At 42.2% G+C, this 19,097-nt stretch overlaps 1 protein-coding gene across 1 annotated transcript; it reads right to left on the reverse strand.

The window, feature by feature from the left end:
• Nucleotides 1-11,354: 11,354 nt before the first annotated feature.
• LOC102229361 (solute carrier family 2, facilitated glucose transporter member 9-like) lies at nt 11,355-18,383 on the reverse strand. Its single transcript, XM_014472300.2, has 12 exons — nt 18,323-18,383; nt 16,753-16,848; nt 16,493-16,653; nt 15,521-15,645; nt 15,268-15,397; nt 15,039-15,187; nt 14,761-14,948; nt 14,382-14,492; nt 13,431-13,532; nt 12,968-13,040; nt 11,934-12,061; nt 11,355-11,828 (listed from the first exon to the last, which is right to left on the reverse strand). The coding sequence occupies exons 1-12, from the start codon at nt 18,344-18,346 to the stop codon at nt 11,643-11,645; spliced, it is 1,473 nt and encodes a 490-aa protein (XP_014327786.1). The 5' UTR covers nt 18,347-18,383; the 3' UTR covers nt 11,355-11,642.
• Between the last annotated feature and the right edge of the window lie 714 nt (nt 18,384-19,097).

Genomic DNA, 19,097 nt, shown 5'->3' on the forward strand with positions numbered 1-19,097 from the left:
AAGGATGCTTTCAGTTGCCATGGTCAGGACAGACGAGGACGTGCGGCCATAATGGCGCCGGTTTTGTCTCTGCAGGATGTCGGGTCACGCTTTCAGAATTACAGGCAGGAAGAGGAAGGTTTGTTGATCTCTGAGACTGAACCAGTCAGACAATGTGAAGGCTAAACACTTGTGTTTGCTTCTAATATTATGTTTAAGTCTACACATGCGCCAGCCACGGAGAGAAATTTTGTTTTCTGACCTTATTAATGTTTCCGGTTACATCATAAACACGTTAACAACTGGTGGGAAATCTTCACGCATTCCTTATGTTACAGAGGAAAGTAATGAATCCCATTTTCACTTCCTTTCCCAACACTTTCAGAATAAGAGTTTCTCGTTTTACGTCACTTTGGGTCACCACAAATATTTTCAGTTGTTTAAGCTTTGTCCGAATTTAGAGGTTTATTTTTAACTTTCTGAATGTTTGGGAGAATTGCATTTACCACTGTATGGGTCAGCCATCTTGGATTTCCTTCCAAAAGCTTCCCATCTTCCATCAAACAAGGGTTTGCTGGAATTTCAGCCCATTCCTCCCGACAGTACAGCTGTAACAGTCTGGATTGTGGGCCAGCTGACTCTTACACACCTTTTCTGCTCTGCCAACCAAGTCTATGGTACTGAGATTAGAGCTTTGTGACGGGCAACTCAGGACCTTGACTCGGTTGTTCTCAAGCCACTTTCAAACCGATTTGGTTGCATTAGTAGGATTGCCTAGTCGAAGGATCCACTTTTGCACAAGCTTTGCCATTTTGGCTGTTGTATTGGGATGTTGCTTCAACATGGCTACATCGAGTAAAATGCTGCAAAAATAACTTCACAACATTTCCATTTTACTTTAATTAGACTACTGGGTGTTTCTCCAAAAATGAAAGTCTTTTTCTCTAAGGGTATTTGCAAGTTTTTTGTTTTTTTTACCCCGCTTTTGAAACAATGAGTTCATCCTCTCTGAGTGGCCCTTCAGCCTATGTTGGAGCTGGACTCGACAGTAATCTTCTCACGCGTTTGAAAGGCGTTTCCTGTTTGGTCAGTAGATCCCAGCCACGGAAGTCCTACCTGAGATTAAATCATGGAAATTCAATGCTAATCATCACAATCTGGCTCCAGTTGTCAGAATCTCAAAAAAATCACTCTGTTGGTAAATGTTTCTGCATAAAACTCATCAGCTTAAAATCCAGAAATTTCACTTGCTAAAGCGAACACACGAGAGCGAAGATCATCACCTTGAGTTGGTTCTCGAGAAACGGCTGCAATTTAGCAAACAAAAATACCTGGATTTAGGTTTATTTTTTTATAACAGATGAATGCCAAATTGTCACAAATGCACACATAAGCAACTTGTCTCTCGACAGCAGCAGCGACTCGCTGACTGGCCTCGCTGAACGAGGAAGGCATGTGACCAGACGGAATGAGGCCTCACTCTGCACTGTCTCCACCCACAGGACCATCATGTGTGTTCAATTACTGTGGCAAGAATGCACAAACATCAAGCAAGAAATCACTTTTTACAAGGGCACATGTTGCAGTTTTTTTTTTATGTCTGCAACTTCAGAGAGATATTTACCCTCTCTGACCTCCCTTCTTCTATGGTGGCAGTAATCCCCCATATTCTGACACCGTATCTTACCATGTCAGGTATAATCGCTCTGTGAGTCTGTGTAAAAAAAACGGGTCAGGAGGGCAGAGTCGGATCATCCTCTGCTCACAGACACCGCTCTGTTTCAACTCGGCTGTCCTCTGTGGGATGGGCTCGCTGCTCTCCTGAGGTAGACACATTAATGTCCTGTGACAGCAACCCTGCTGTCCATCTGTCTCTCTTCTCTTACTTTTTTTTTTCCTTCTTACCAAGTCGCTCTAAACTTCCCCAAGCAGATGCTGAAAAGGACATGGATTTTCAAATCGCACAAATATCAGTTATGACATGTAGAGGCCTTAATTAATTGGCTGCCTTCCTCCACAAAGGGACTCCGATTCGACATGTACAGTGTGTTAGAAACAGTTGCCCATTCGCCACGTTCACTCAATCTGACAGGTGGCTTGGAGGAAACGTTGCCAAAGGGGCGCTTCGCCACGAAGGAGCACTGCATGCTGGGGCAGCTTAGAGCCGCGCTGCCAGAAGGATCCATCTGGTTCAAGATGTCAGCCCCCACCGCTTCTCCTAACTCCTTTGAGTTTATGGGAGTTAGCTCTGGTCTCGGGGGTGGCTCCATCTGTGTGGCACCTGTAGGCAATCACAACAGCTAATGAAGCTTAATGCAATTCAGCATTTGGTGGAGAGATTCCATGAAGCACGTTAATTAGGCTTAAGTTGTGCCTTTCTTTTTTCTTTTTTTTTGGCTGGTTTTCCCCTGCTTCGCGCTCTCTGTAGCGGATGATGATGGATGAACTGTTTAGTCCTCCAGCTAATCATCATTATGTCAGAGACACTGTGGGGCAACGTTTCTGAGAGTTTGACTTGGGTAGATGCCGTCAAGAGACTCACACTGTCTAGCAAAATGAGAGATATTTACAGCGCATTGCAAAGTTATGAATATTTCTTGCACTTTTTCCACATTTTATCACAGCATTATCTGAAATCTTTTGTTAGTTTTCGGCAATCTTTGCATGTAAAACTCATGAGTGTTGCTTGCATTTGTATTCAGCTACTTCAGTTAATACTGTTAGGGTTTTTTTTGGTGTATGACTCTACCAGCTTTGCACATCTAGAGCCCGTTCTTCTGGGAACAGCAACTTTCAGGTACTGACACAGATTATCGAGTGGATTTGCATTTAGATTTTTGACCGAGTCTTTCATGTGAATAAGCTTTAATTTACACTATTACATTTTAGAGTTTTCGTGTCGTTTTGTTGTCCTGCTAGAAGAAAGAAGCCGTTTAAAGTGTTTAGCAGATTTTGTTCCAGGATTGACCTGTACTTAGCTGAAAGCTGGGAACTTCTTGCTCGTTTTGGATGCTGCCATCCCTACGCTTAACTGATGCAATTGCATATTGAGGAAGTTAGTTTGCAACCCCCACAGTATTTTTGCATTAAGACCAAAGCATTCAAATTTGGTCTCATTTGACCAAACTTGACCAAATATTTGACTTATGGGTAGATTATGGTGGTTTTCTTTACCCAATGACTTTCTTCTTGCCAGTCTTCTATGAAGTCCAGATTTGCGGAGTGGGGTCTACAGATTCTCCCAGCTGTCACTATGAGAAGGTTATGAGGTGTTTTATGGTTATTATGACCACAGTTCATGTGCACATGTTCAGAGCGACCCGCTAAATTCCCCTGACGTCTGCTCCTCATCCTCTTTCACTTAGATCATCTTCAGCAATCCAGTCAGAAGTCCGTTTTGCGCGCCAGGTGTTATATGTGATTTGTGTCATTTCATTATCACACTTACATGCTTACACAGAACAGCATGCGTGTGCGCACGCCCACACACACACACACACATGTTTGCGTGGCTATCTTTGTGAGGACTTTCCATTGATTTCCATTCATTTCTACAGCGTAAACCTTACTGTAATGAAGAGATCTTCATTACTGGGACTATTTTACTGAAATCACTGTATTGCATTTTAAAATATTTTTGCACTTTATTAACAAGCACTTTATTTAGCACTGCACTTTAATCATAGATTTGCACATCAGTAACAATTTGCACACAAGAAGTTTTAATTGTATTTATTGAGTATTTTTAGACATTAGCGTGTAGCCTTTTGTTCTGGGCTCTGCACAGCTGCTCCTCATTGACGAGTGAGGTGGTTGCCTGTGGAGGGAGGATAATTGTTACGCAGAGCAATGAGCTACTAGTGGGTAAAACTGAGCAAATGTGTTGTGCATAATCTGTTGGGTGTGGAGTGCTAATGTAGAGTGACTCACCTGTCTTTTCTGTGTCCTCTCCAGGGTGTTTGGACAAATGCTGCCCCGGGGGTCCAGACACCATATATAGTCTCTGGGAGAGGCCATTGAAAAGTGTGTGGGGGGGGAATTGTTTATGGGTTTTGTGGTGTTTCATCTGGTGTAATGATAAAACATAAAATATTTATAAAAAGTAAATAGAAATGTTTATATTTAGTAAAAGGTATTTTAATTAAATAACTGGATATTGATGAATTGAGATTCCCCTGTGAATTAAAGGTGGTTTGATCCGTCACAGCTGGGACTATTTAAGACTGCAGTTTTCACCTGTGAAGTTGGTTGGTTGATGTGATGTGAAGAATAAAACAACTGCTGTTTTCCACCTGACTCTGCCTCAACGCTTCATCGTCACTGTAAAATCCTACCGCGAACGGCTACCTTGTTACAAGTGGTGTCAGAAGTGTGCCATTCATGCCACAGTGAGAAGATGATGACCGGAGGTGGTAAAAAGCTAGGCCAAGAGGGAGAGCCTGATGAAGGAGCTGGAGCTTCCTCTGAAATGGTGACCATGGCAGCGACCAACCCTGAAGATAAGTTGGAGGAACTGACAGTGTTGGTGAAAGCTATTATGCGGTCTCAAACGGCTAGAGACCTGAAGATTGATAAAGATTTTTCCCGCCAGGAGCAAAGGTGGAAAAGCATACAGCATCAATTTCAACAAATGCAGCTTCAAGTGCATGCTGTACTTGAAAGACCTGATGTATCAGAAGCACATGTTCAACCCACAACAGCTGAAGCACATGAAGAAGAATCAGATGGTGGTGATGTCCAGGTAGCTCATGGTTCCAGGTCCATAATTGAACCAAGATTTCTTCCCTTATCCACGGATGACGACATTGAGCATTTTCTGATGACGTTCGAGAGGATGGCCCAGGTGTGTCGTTGGTCTAGAGATGAGTGGGCGGTCCGTCTTGTTCCTCTGCTGACAGGCAAGGCCCGCACAGCCTATGTTCTAATGGATATGGCTGACTCTGAGAACTATGACAACGTGAAAGAGGCAATTCTGGCAAAATATGAAATCACTGCTGACACTTATCGACGCCGCTTCAGATGCCTGAAGATTGAACCAGGTGAGACGCCGCGTGAACTTTATGTGCGATTGAAAGACTTGTTTTCAAGATGGATTAAACCTGATAAATCTACTGTGCAAGAAATATCTGAGCAGATAATTCTGGAGCAGTTTCTAAGAATGGTTAATCCAGAGTTGGAGATCTGGATACGTGAGCGTGACCCGAAGACGGCAAAAGAAGCAGCTACTCTTGCGGAGGTCTTCACATCAGCCAGGAAGGGGAGCAAGAGCACCTATTTTGGCCGAGAGACTCACTATGCCCTATCAAGTAAGTCCACTGGGGGTGAACAGGGCTCTGGTCAAAGTCAGACTAGAAATGTTTCTAGTTCAAAGCAGTTCCCTTCCCAAAGACCTCCCAATGTTAAAAAGTCATTTCCCAAGTCTTCAGTCAAAGATATTAGATGTTACAACTGTAATAACTTTGGCCATACACAACACTTCTGCCCCACCCTTAAATCAAAGCCATCACTTTTGTGTTCAGTTCCAAGACCAGCTATTGAGGCTGTAGAAAAGAAAGTGTGCACTGTTTCTGTTCTAGTTAATGGGCAGAAAGAAGAAGCTTTGCTTGATTCTGGGTGCTTCCAGTCTCTAGTGCGTGCTAGCTTACTCTCAGAAGAAAAGCTAAGTGGGGTGGGGGTTAAAATAAGCTGTGTACATGGAGATGAACATGTCTACCCTAGTGCTGAGGTGTATTTGACAGTGGGAGGTCAAACATACCTGGTACAAGTAGCTGTAGTTCCCTCTTTGCCATACTCAGTTATACTTGGTAATGATATTCCCACTCTCTTTGACCTTATTCACCAGTCAGACTATGAACCCCAAGTGCTTACCAACAGAGATGAAGGGGATTTATGTCCTACATCTGATACACCAGTAGAACCATTGAAACCTTGCAATGTAGTCACAAGAGCTCAAAGTTCAAAGGAGGTGTTGGAAGAGCTGCCCTTTTTTGGGGAGTCTCTGGAAACAAGGCTAGGAAAAACTAAAAAGTCAAAAGCTCAGAAAAGAAGGGAGAAATTCAAAGGCTCAGGTGATGAAGGGATAGAACAGTTGTCTAAGCCAAATAACTTGTTTGAGTTTGACATTCCCTCAGATTTGGGTGCACTACAGAGAGATGATCCTACTTTAAAACCTTGGTTTGAAAAAGTAACTGGATTGGGAGGAACTAATCAGCGCCGGTTAGACTTCCTGGAAGATGCGGTGTACATAATCAAAGGAGGTATTTTATATCAGAAGAAGGGACAGTGTGAAACATTAGCCCTTCCACAACAGTTCAGGCACAAAGTTATGGAGCTGGGCCACTCAATTCCGTGGGCAGGTCATATGGCTTTTCATAAAACGCTGAGTAGAATCAGTAGCCGGTTTGTTTGGCCAGGAATGTATACCCAGATTTCTAAATTTTGTAGTTCCTGTGAAAAATGTCAGTTGACTTCAGGCAGAGGAGTAGCACGAGCCCGGCTACAACCGCTGCCAATTATTGAAACACCTTTTGAAAGGCTCGGCATGGATATTGTGGGCCCATTAGAAAGGAGCTCGACAGGTTACCGTTATATATTGGTGATTTGTGACTATGCTACACGGTACCCTGAAGCTTTTCCTCTCAGATCCATTAAAGCCCGACATGTTGCTAATTGTCTCCTGCAGTTTTTCTCTAGAGTAGGAATACCAAGAGAAATTCTCACAGATTGTGGGACAAACTTTTTGTCCAAACTATTGCAGCAGGTTTATAAATTATTAGGAATTAAGGGACTTAAGACCACCCCTTACCACCCCCAAACGGACGGGCTAGTGGAAAGATATAATCAGACTCTCAAAAATATGCTGCGCAAGTTTGTCTCTGACACAGGTGCTGACTGGGACCAATGGCTGCCGTACCTGTTATTTGCTTACCGCGAGGTACCACAAGTGTCCACAGGTTTCTCACCCTTCGAACTATTGTATGGGCGTCAAGTGAGAGGTCCGCTGGATCTACTGAAGGACTGTTGGGAAGACGCTAAGCCAGAGGGGGAAAACATTGCAGCATACGTCATCAACATGAGAGAGCGTTTGCAGGAAATGGCATCTTTTGCACAGGACAACATGAAAGCAGCTCAACAACATCAAAAGACATGGTACGATCAGAAGGCCAGAGACAGAGTCTTCTTGCCAGGACAGAAGGTTCTGTTACTGCTTCCTACCAGCGACAACAAGCTGCTGACAAAATGGCATGGACCATATGAGATCACCAAACAAGTGAGTAAAGTGGTTTATGAACTGTACATGCCGGAAAGAGCTAAAAAGCATCAGACCTTTCATGTCAACTTGTTGAAAGAGTTCCACAGCCGACAGGAGCCTGTGCACCAGGAGTTATTTGTGAGAGCAGTTGAGGATGAGGAGGTGACTGAAAAATTTTTTCCAACAAGCATGTCAGACTGTGCTTTGGTTGACATTTCTCATCTGTCCCCTACTAAGCAGGACAAAATCAAACCTCTCTTGGACCCTCAGCTCTTTCAAGAAGTTCCAGGATTTACATCACTGGTTCAACACAAGATTCGGCTGAAAGAAGATGCACCGAGTCGTCAAAAGAGCTATCGCATACCAGAGCGGTTGGTTCCAGTACTGGAAAAAGAAATAAAACTGATGCGGGATTTGGGTATAATTGAAGAGTCTAGTAGTGAGTGGTGCAGCCCGATTGTGTTGGTACCGAAGAAAGATGGCTCCCTGAGATTTTGCATAGATTTTAGATATTTAAATGCTGTGTCCAACTTTGACCCGTACCCGATGCCCAGGGTGGACGACCTACTGGAGAAAGTCGGTTCAGCAAGCTACATCACAACGCTGGATCTGTGCAAAGGATACTGGCAAGTGGCGTTGGCACCAGAGGCAAGAGAGCTGACCGCCTTTAAAACTCCTTTTGGTATGTACCAATTTAGAGTCATGCCATTTGGGCTACAGGGTGCGCCAGCAACATTCCAACGTTTGATGGATCATGTACTGAGAGATGTTTCAGCATTTTCTGCAGCATATTTAGACGATGTTGTGGTGTATAGCCAGTCCTGGGAGGAGCATCTGATTCACCTGCAGGAGGTCCTACACCGCATCAGGCTGGCTGGACTGACGGTTAACCCAAAGAAGTGTAATGTAGCCCAGAGAGAGGTGGAGTACTTAGGTTTTGTCATTGGATTTGGGAAAATAAAGCCTCAAGTGGGGAAGATGGACGCAATCCATTCCTTCCCGGTTCCAACTACAAAGAAGAAGGTGAGAGGATTTCTTGGTTTGGTGGGCTGGTACCGGAAATTCATACCTTCTTTTGCCGAACGAGCAGCTGTACTGAACCATCTAACAAAGGGTGCAGCCCCCAACAAAGTGTGCTGGACAGAAGATTGTGATCGAGCCTTCAAAGATCTCAAGCAAGCGGTATGTACTCATCCTGTTTTGCACACACCAGACTTCACTAAGCCATTCATCTTACAAACAGATGCTTCGGGAGTGGGACTTGGAGCTGTCCTTCTACAAGAGGTGGACGGTGAAAGAAGACCTGTGGTGTTTCTGAGTCGAAAGCTGCTTGACAGGGAGACAAGATATTCAACAGTGGAAAAGGAGTGCTTGGCCATGAAGTGGGCTATTGAGGCCCTGAGGTATTATCTTTTGGGACATCACTTTATTCTAGAGACGGACCATCGTGCCCTCCAGTGGTTGAGACGAATGAGGGATGCCAACGCCCGTATCGCTGGATGGTACTTGTCACTGCAGCCATTTGACTTCACAGTCCAGTACAAGCCAGGGAAGTCTAATGTGGTTGCTGACTGTTTATCCAGAGTGTCAGAGGACTGAGGTACTGTGCTTTTAAGAGAGGAGGGAGGAAATGTAATGAAGAGATCTTCATTACTGGGACTATTTTACTGAAATCACTGTATTGCATTTTAAAATATTTTTGCACTTTATTAACAAGCACTTTATTTAGCACTGCACTTTAATCATAGATTTGCACATCAGTAACAATTTGCACACAAGAAGTTTTAATTGTATTTATTGAGTATTTTTAGACATTAGCGTGTAGCCTTTTGTTCTGGGCTCTGCACAGCTGCTCCTCATTGACGAGTGAGGTGGTTGCCTGTGGAGGGAGGATAATTGTTACGCAGAGCAATGAGCTACTAGTGGGTAAAACTGAGCAAATGTGTTGTGCATAATCTGTTGGGTGTGGAGTGCTAATGTAGAGTGACTCACCTGTCTTTTCTGTGTCCTCTCCAGGGTGTTTGGACAAATGCTGCCCCGGGGGTCCAGACACCATATATAGTCTCTGGGAGAGGCCATTGAAAAGTGTGTGGGGGGGGAATTGTTTATGGGTTTTGTGGTGTTTCATCTGGTGTAATGATAAAACATAAAATATTTATAAAAAGTAAATAGAAATGTTTATATTTAGTAAAAGGTATTTTAATTAAATAACTGGATATTGATGAATTGAGATTCCCCTGTGAATTAAAGGTGGTTTGATCCGTCACAGCTGGGACTATTTAAGACTGCAGTTTTCACCTGTGAAGTTGGTTGGTTGATGTGATGTGAAGAATAAAACAACTGCTGTTTTCCACCTGACTCTGCCTCAACGCTTCATCGTCACTGTAAAATCCTACCGCGAACGGCTACCTTGTTACACTTACCCTTATCCTAACCCTTACATACCTAACCCTAACTCTATAAAAAACTCAATTCACACCTTAGTCCTAAATCTGACCCAAAAACAGTAATTCCCCTTGTGGGGACTAGGCTTTGGTCCCCACAAGGTATTACAAACAAACGTGTGTGTGTGTGGGTGTGTGTGTGTGTGTAAAAGACCATTTATTGGACAAATTAGATGCCGCATATATTAAAAAGAAAATCCTTATATCTCCTCTGTTCGCTCCACTCTGATGTGGAAAGTTGTCAGTGAAGCTCCGTGCAGACAGGTGGAGAAATAATAGTTTTGGATGTACATTTATCAAAACTTAAAATCTTGAATAAGCGAAGAATTTGTACTTACGTTTGCCTCCTAATCCCCGCCCTCTCCTCTACCACCTCATAAGATGGCAAGAGAGTCAGATTTACTCTATACTTTGAACATCTTTATCATTAGCAGTGGTTTCGATTTTCATCATAAAATGAAAATAATGCTGAGTTGCAGTCTCGGGCAAAGTAGGGTGCACTCACTGATGGATTGCAGCAGAAGAGTAACAGCGCCATCTACTTTTGAGCGACTGTACTGCCCTTTTTGTAGGCCTGCCAAGCAAAAACACTGGATGAACAATTAAAAACTAAACCACTGGCTCCTCTAAATAAGACTGGGTCTATTTTAGGAGATCAGATTTACTGCATCGTGTAACGACAGCTCCTCCAGGATGACAATTAACTAATTGTTTGGTAGAAATAAGAGGCAACTCTTATTTGGAGGCATTTAGCATGCAAGTTATTAACTGTGGAAAACACTTCAATTTTAAGAGTCACTACATAAACACGACTCGAGATCCTAAATTAATTGAAGGGAAAACAATTTTTTGTAATTCATTAAAACCAAATTCTGAACAGTGTGGTGTGCGTTTGTGTTTACACCCAATTTAAAAGAGGGTAAACAGAGTCCACCTGGCTGTCAAGTAATCTCAGTATGAATCCAGCTGTTTTGTAAAGGTCTATTAAAGGATATTGGTAAATAAGCATGACGTCATGACGACCAGGTCGAGAATGAAGCTGTGAATTTCGTTCACACCTCACAAAAACTCCAAATTCGGTACGGTAAAATTTGCAGTTGATACTCGACAAAGAGCGAACTGTGAAATTCATACTTCTCCTGAGAAACTGCATTAAGTGTTGCTGAGTGTTCCCTTTCTGGACTGGTGCTGAGAGAGCGAAAAATCTACAAATATGAAACTCCTCTATGAAACATTACGTTGCCAAGAAGAAGGAAGTATGAGCACCACCGCTAAACTGGCCCCGGAGCTCTCAGAGTTGCTTCACGACGCTGGAAAAGACAAAAACCGATAAGAAAAAAAAAAAAACAGCGTCCTGTTCCACATGCAGTCAGACTTTCTGGGAGGGTTTCCATTAATTTCACTCCTGCTAGGTGTCTTATCAAAATACGACAGAGTCCAAAGGCAACAGTGGATGATTTATTACTGGATAGGATGAGGCAGTGGAGATCTGACAACTCAGTGAAAAACACATCGCAGACACAGATCATGTAGCCGCCGCAGCACAGGCGGCCTGCTGTGGTGTGTGTGTGTGTGTGTGTGTGTGTGTGTGTGTGTGTGTGTGTGTGTGTGTGTGTGCGCGTGCGTGCGTGTGTGTGTGTGTGTGTGTGTGTGTGTGTGTGTGTGTGTGTGTGTGTGTGTGTGTGTGTGTGTGTGTGTGAGAGACAACTCGAGCTCAACTGCACCGGTATGGAGGTCAATGACTGGGTACTAGAGTTGAGTAGTGATCCATTGAAGATGCAATGATTCGTGGAATAAAACTGACAAAGGATGAATATTTGTACTTGATTTCCAGATGTGGAAAACTGAGTGGGACATCCTACATCCCTAAATGTTTCGTTTGAATCCGTCCTAAAACTGTCCAGGACAAATCTCGCCATTCTTTGTACGTTTCTACCATTTCAAGCCGTCTCTCGTGGTGCCATGCCTTACAACTTGGTCTCCACGCCCTCTCTCTCCAGGAAGGACTTCCCACAGACCGTGATTGCTTTAAACTCCTCCGAAATGTCCACCAGAGTCTTCCCCTTGGTCTCAGGCAGAAGGAAGAAGGTGTAAAAGCTGCCCAGCAGGGACACGACGGCAAACAGCGTGAAGCAGTACGAGCCGAAAGCGTCCTGCGGAGAAAGAGTGGACAAGCTGAGCTGTGTCGGTTAGATTCGTCGTGGAGTGTGCGGCATGCAGGCTGGTTGCTTCGGGGTTGGGATGCGACTTGTACGCACGATGAGGAACGGGAAGATCAGGCCCACCATGGAGAACATGAACCAACGCTGCAGTCCCATGAGGACGAACGCCGCCAGACGATCGGACTGAGTAAAGAGCTCGGTGCTGAGTGTGACTGTGGCGGCGCCTGGAAGAGCAAAAAGTGATCTATACAAGGTTTCTGTCGCTTTGCAACGACAAAACTTCAAATTATTTGATTGGCATTAAGTGATAGATCAGCACAAACATTAACTAATTACAAAGAGAAAGAAAGGTTAAGCACAGTTTATATATTTATAATTTATATATATATATATATATATAAATGTGCAAAGCTGGTAGAAATGCATCAGAAAACAAATGAACCCTTTCATGCATGAGTTATGATCCTTTATGTCAGGATATTTTTTTTACAAAGTGTTTTTGATTTTCTTAAGGCACAAAAAAGGTGTGAAAAGAAATTGTAAAAAATAATAATAATAATAATAATAAAATTCTAGGATTTTTTTCTCTAGGTGATCAATTGTTATTTCCTCCAAATACAAATACATCACTAGTATTGGCTCTGCAGCAGAAGGAGGGACTGCATATTCCTCAGTTGCTTTTTCATCTGTCTGCCATATTGGATTTAACAAGAAAACTCTTGCACTTGCAGTGGATGGCCAGTAGTTGACATGATTGGCTGGTTTCCACTTCAGTGCTCTGTGTGCATTTAGAACATAAAGATCCACAAGAAACACAAGAAAATGGCTTTTAGCTGCCCACTGCAGTGACCTCTACGCATGAAAGGGTTGAGATTCTATAAAGTTCAGATTCACGGGGACTTAATAAAATCACACACTATACTATACTGAAAAAAAAAGCCTTGTTTTAATTTCAGTTCTGAATTGAGCACGTCAAGTCTGACCAAACACAAAATTTGAGGCCTGTGGTTCTAACCTGACCAATGGTAAAAAGCTGAAAGGCTATGAATACTTTTGAAGGCTCTGTGCAGCATACAGCTTTTCCTCTCAAAACGAACCAAAGGTTTAATGTGCGGCTGCGGAGCTCTCACCAGGTCCTCCGCAAAAGGAGACGATGAAGAGGAAGATGAGAGAAGAAGTAACGTAGGGAACCCAGCTGAGGTCCTGCAGGAGTGAAAACACATTATGATGCTTGACACAACAATCACATTTACTGTCTGCGCTGTTTGTACATTTCATTTCTGATGCAACGTGTCCACTGTTTTCACTGACCGTTGGATTCTCTGGCAGCTCAAAGAAAACATCAGTGGCCTCGTATCTATCATTCGGTCTCCTTAACAACATTCCTCCTCGCTAATCAGCATTTTACCTAATCCTCTGTGCCTTGGTTGTGTGAGTTATGCCCATATTAGAAGTGTAGAAAACTTTAATGTGTAGGAAATATTGGGGGCGGGGGGAAGTTCTCACTAGTGAGTTGCTCAAGGTAAACAGAAATTTGTGATGTCTTTGTAATGATTTTATGATTTCCTTTTACTACATTCTTGCCATGTTTACCTTTAGGTTCAGCATTACTGTTGCCACAATCCAGATAGCAGATACGACGGCGTACCCTCCCCAGAATAACGGCCTCCTCCCCGTGTGCTCGATCAGAAGGCTCTGTTGGAAACAAAAGAAAAGAAATAAAAAGAAAAAAAAACCAAGTGGCCAGTTTTAGTTAAACTTTTGTACAACGAGCTTTAATCTGGAAGATTTCAATTTTCTAATTTTTTTTAGCATGTAAGGTTCCTAAACACTATTTCTCATAAAACACTTCAGACTTTTCTGCAGACTCTCGGATCTCGATCCTCTACAGTCACTTTAAAGTGTAAATTACAAACATTATCAATCGGAAGTGGTGTGTCTGTTGGGCGGAGTTTGCGCCAGCACAAAAACAAAACTGCAGGGAAGGCATGCAGGAAGGAAAGAATAGAGTTAGGACACAAAGGAGAAAAGAAATGGAGGCAGCATTCGAGACAGAAAAGACGTACGAGAAAACAAGACAATGACTGAAAATGGAAGATGGAATGAGAGGAGGAAGGAAGGAAGGAGGCAAGACAAAATGAGGGGGAAAGGAAACAAAGAGGAAAGGAAATAAAGTGGAGGAAAGCTTTATTTTTTCTTGTGTTCTTTTAGAGAACACAAAAAGATAGGGAGAAGGACACGTACAATATTTAGACAATGGAATATGGAATAAAATCTGGTAATACAAATATTCTTTCTCCTTTAATTTCCTTTTTCCACATTTATCCACACAGCAGAAAACTGGGCACCCCGTGTCTAAAAGCGAGGCAGCTCCAACCAACAATAACACAACTATTATTCTACACCCTCCGCCATGTTTGCCCCGCTTCTTGCAAACACTCAGCGACACATCCCTGAGCTGCCTGCCTTCTGCTTAATATGAAGCACCAGAGGGGAACAGAGTCAGGTTAGAGAGGGCAGACGCCGGCGGCGGGATTTGCTCACACAGGAGATGGAGGTGAGCATTTCAGATATTCCGAGGCCGAGCGTGACGTAGCGGATCTTGTCTTTAGGAACTCCAGAGTTCAGGAAGATGTCAAAGGAGAAGGTGCTGACCTGGGAAGGAGGACGCCACAATGAATTATTAGGACTGTTCCATGCAGTGTGTCTTTAATTTTTTTTTTTTTCCTAATCGTTTCTTGCTACAATCACGACAGTGAAAGTGCTGTGACTTGATTGAATTTTAAGCAACAATTGGATACGGAGGAACGGCTTTACGTCTGGACTTTAACTGGGCCTGTTTTGTGTTCTGCGGCCTTATTTCATCCCAGTCAACTGAGACAGAGACGTGTGTATTTCTAAATGTGGGGCATCTGCGTCTCACCACAGACATGCCCGACATCTGATTGCAACAGTAAACGACGAGCATGGTGACGAGCTGCCATCGGACAGTCCGGTCCCTCATCAGCCGCAGTGGACTCTTTGGCGGAGACGCTTCGAGAGCCATGTGCTCAATCAACATCTCCTCCATTTCCTGCTTATAGTCGCCTTTCCCCCACAAACTCTGAAGGGCTAGAGCGACGACAAAACAAGACCAATTTTAAAGCAAAAACAAGAGAGAAATTGTCCCTATGTGGTTGCAGCAGAGAGGGGAATGCGTACCTCGCTTGCATGCCTTGTCGTCTCTTTTCTCTATGAATAAATATCTGGGAGCCTCTGGAAGGAAAGGCAGCACCAAAACCTGAACCGCCGAGAAACACACAGGGACACAAAGGACGATGTTCCACAGGTCGCGATGGCCAAGGATCTCACTGCCAAAAAACGAAACAAAATGATGTTCCTAGCTTAATCATTGTCTTGCTTTATGAAGAGGTGACTCAGACTGACGTACCTTAATCCAAAAAACTGTCCGGAGAGTTTACCGAGTGACGTAAAAGTGGCTGAAGTCAGAGTCACTCTACCTCTTATCTTCCTTGGTGAAATCTCCCCCAAATACATTGAATGGAGACTAGCTCCTAAACCTGCAACACACCTCACCATATGCAACATTAAGGGCTACACCACTACAGAAACTATGCCTAGAGCTGTCAAATGATTCAGAATTATTCATAGTAAATATCAGTAACAAAGCCATGGATACTCACCCGCTGAGTATCCATACAGCATCCGTGCCACGATTATCATTTCAAAGGATTTAGCCGTCTTGCTGGTCAGCATGATCACTGCCCCCATTGCAGAGATCAGACTGTTGCAGATCATTGCTCGCTTTCTGGGGAAAGAGAGTCAAACTCATGTCTTCTTCAGCTGCACACATGATGATGGAGAGGTATGATACTGTGGGTTTATTAAAAATGTTTGTGGACATGTCTTAAGCGTATATCCTGCTGAACAAGGGGCATTTTCAGGATACAGTGCTGCTCCTTTTACATGTTTCTTCTCTTTTCGCATTGTTCTCACACTTAAATGTTTCAGGCAATTCCATATTTTTAATTTTTACTGATGACTAAAAACAAAAATTTGTAATATGTTACCCAGAACAGCAGAGCCCTGTGTGTAGAGTTAATGCTAAGTCATGAACTGACTCATTACTCACATCTTTTGGAAAACTGAGCCTTTTGCCAAGCCTGAATTAACGAGGGCAGGCGGCGATTCTGAAACCTTCTAAAACCTGAGCTTTAAAGCCAAGAAAGTACTTAAGTAGGACCTGTCTGACGCCATGAAGTAAGGGAACAGACCTCCAAAAGTAAAACATCACGCTGCAAAAACTGATGAGAAACAAACTAAGTGACTGACATAAATCTGGAAAGAATCATGAAACCATTTCTGTGTTTATGCTGAGTATCTTGAGTATGCAGTATGTGCTGAGTATTGGCGCTGTTGGCAGGATTCCACGATCATGCAGCGCAGGGTAAAAGTGACAAAGTGATTGTCTATCACTTATTGGAAATAAGTGATCGTTTGAGATTAAACACGCTTGTTTTCCGGACTTGATTTATTATTTGCCTCTTTTACCACTAGGTAATCTCAAACAGGAGCTTGCGTATCGTTTTCCGACCCGTGTGGAAAACAGTTCCCCTCGTTCACAGATGCCTGACCTGTCAGCCACGAACACACACCTTCCCAGTTTTCGTGAGAAGAGTTTGACGCTGACGGCACCAAAGAGTCCTCCGACAGCAAACATGGAGATGATAAGAGACCAGATCAGGGTGACTTTCTGAGGACCCGGAGACTCCTTGTACCTGTCATACCAGCTGCTGTTGATGAAGTGCTGAATGTGCTGGAAAGACATCAACAATCTCTATTGTGACGAAACAAATAACACCAAAATGTGGGGAAACTGAGAAAATGGGCTTGTTTTTTTTTTTTTCTTTCTTACTGGTGAGGGAGAACTGAGTCCGGTTAAGTGGTAACCAGTATGGAAACTTCCTCCACAGCCCAAAATTATGATTACAAGCAGAGCGTTGCCTTGAGTCTGAAATGAAGGCGTGAAAACTGAAGTATGACCTATGCAACAGGCATACTTTGTTTTTAAAAACACATTTGTAATTCTAGTGTTTTTATAATTTCCTTCTTTACTTTGTTCTGTATGTATGTGAACTCTAGTTAAAAACATTTAAAATAGATTTTGCGTGAATACTGAAAACAAACAGAGATTTTTTAAAAATTAAAAATAGCCATGCGGTTGTGATTTCATTATTGTTTAGTTTCTTTCTTAATTTTGTTCAGATGTAAAAAAAGAAGAAAAAAAAAGAAAGAAAAAAATCTGTAGAATTGTTTTTAAAGTTGTTAATAAGCAAGAAGCAGAATTATTGTTAAAAGAGAAAGCCGGAAGTGTTTTCTGTACCAACATCATAATTGTGCCAAAGTCTAATTTGAGCAACATCACTGCCTCAACACAAGTCCTGGGTCGGAAAACGCAATTAAATTTGAATAACTAACTTTATTTTTTCTTAGAGCAAGAAAACCTGCAAAAGCTTAAAATTGTGAAAGAAATTAAACCCGATCTCCGTGCTTAAAACCAAAAAATCGAAGCAAACTTATCTGCAGGTAGAATTGGAGTACTTTCTGCCAACCACGACAAGCGTAGTATTAGCTTTAGGGTTAAACATCATGTTGTATTAACAGAAATAAGAAATAGATGAACCTATGGAGTTTGAATGAAAAACTGTGTGCTTATAATGATGCTTGATCGTTACATAACTGCAGTGCAGCTAAATTCGCACGAGTAAAAGAGGGACTGACTATGTGGAGAAAAGTGAGACATGCATAATCGAGGCGTAGCTCCTTAATATAAAGTATCCGCTGAAACAGTTGTTGGGACCACAATGCTGCCAGAATTGTCTTTGGAGAATTTTGTCTGTCTTTTTTTTTTTTTTTGCACATTTCTTGACTTCATACATAGATGTAAATATGACAGCTGCAAGTCTGAATACAGGTGAAAATGTAAAGGTAGAAATTTTTTATTTGACTATAACAATAGGAATTATGATATAAAAAAAATATTCCTAGCCATAAAAAGTGTAAATGATCTCAAAATAATTTAAACCAGTGTTCATTTTAATTGATTATTCCATCTTAACCATGTTAAAAAAAAGTGTGAATAAAAAAAAAAAACTAAGCAATACACAACTCACAATGACTCAGCTAAACTATGATCTAAATAATTTATTACATAAAACAACGAGTGGCTAAAAACAATATGGATGCCAGTGTACCATAACATGTTAAGCTAGTCATGCAAATTTGCACAAGTTTTTTTTTTTTTTTTTGACCCAAAATGCCTAATAACAGAGATGTATATTAAAAGTTACCATCACTGAATCCGATATTGCCACATACATGGGGGTTTTTTTGCCCCCACTGCTCTTTTCAGCATTTCCTTTTTTTTTAATTTAAAAATCATCGCAACATGCAACAAATATGTCAGAAATCTGTGCAACTCCTACCAGTTGGTGAAAGAAAGTTTCCATTCTGTCTTTACGGCCTTGAGCATCGCAGTCCACAAATCCAGATTCCACAGACTGCTTTAAAACCCAGAGGCTGGTTATCATTAACTTGTTTTGAGTAAAAGATTAAGCACCAGAAACAGGCCGTCAGCCTGCTGATTGGAAGTGACAGGAAGAATCTGGCTCGATGTGAAAAGAGAAGCGGACAACTCCCGGACCGAAAACAACGTTAAATGTGCAAATTCACAGTTCGACTTTCTTCGGCAGTTTTAAGAATTAAGAACTTACACAAAAGACAACCACCTTTAATTTAACTCGGTGTATAGTTTAGATGCGTAACTCTACAAGTTATGAACCATTGCATACAGTTGTAACCGCATATTTACACTGTATAAAAGGACACATTTATTTCACACTATCTGACGTTAAACCAGACTAAAGTGTTCCTGTTTTAGGTCGGCTAGGATTTACAGTTAAACGAAGCAAATTAGTCTATTTTACTAAATGCCAGAATAATGAGTATGAGAGGTCTTCATCATTTGATCAGTGGCCATGTCTGTTATAAAGACTCACTTATGAGATGTTCCATCAATATTTGCACATGTTCTTGGTTTCTCCTTACGCCAACCATTTTGAGAAATGCGCAACTCCATCATGCAGAATGGCACCACCACAACATGATGCTGCCACCCCCGTATGGCACAGCAATCTTCTTGTATATAAACTTCTGATGTTGAAAAAAAGTGATAATATATATATATATATTTAAAAAATG

The sequence above is a fragment of the Xiphophorus maculatus genome, chromosome 20 (assembly GCF_002775205.1).
Source record: "Xiphophorus maculatus strain JP 163 A chromosome 20, X_maculatus-5.0-male, whole genome shotgun sequence".
Classification (NCBI taxonomy): domain Eukaryota; kingdom Metazoa; phylum Chordata; class Actinopteri; order Cyprinodontiformes; family Poeciliidae; genus Xiphophorus; species Xiphophorus maculatus.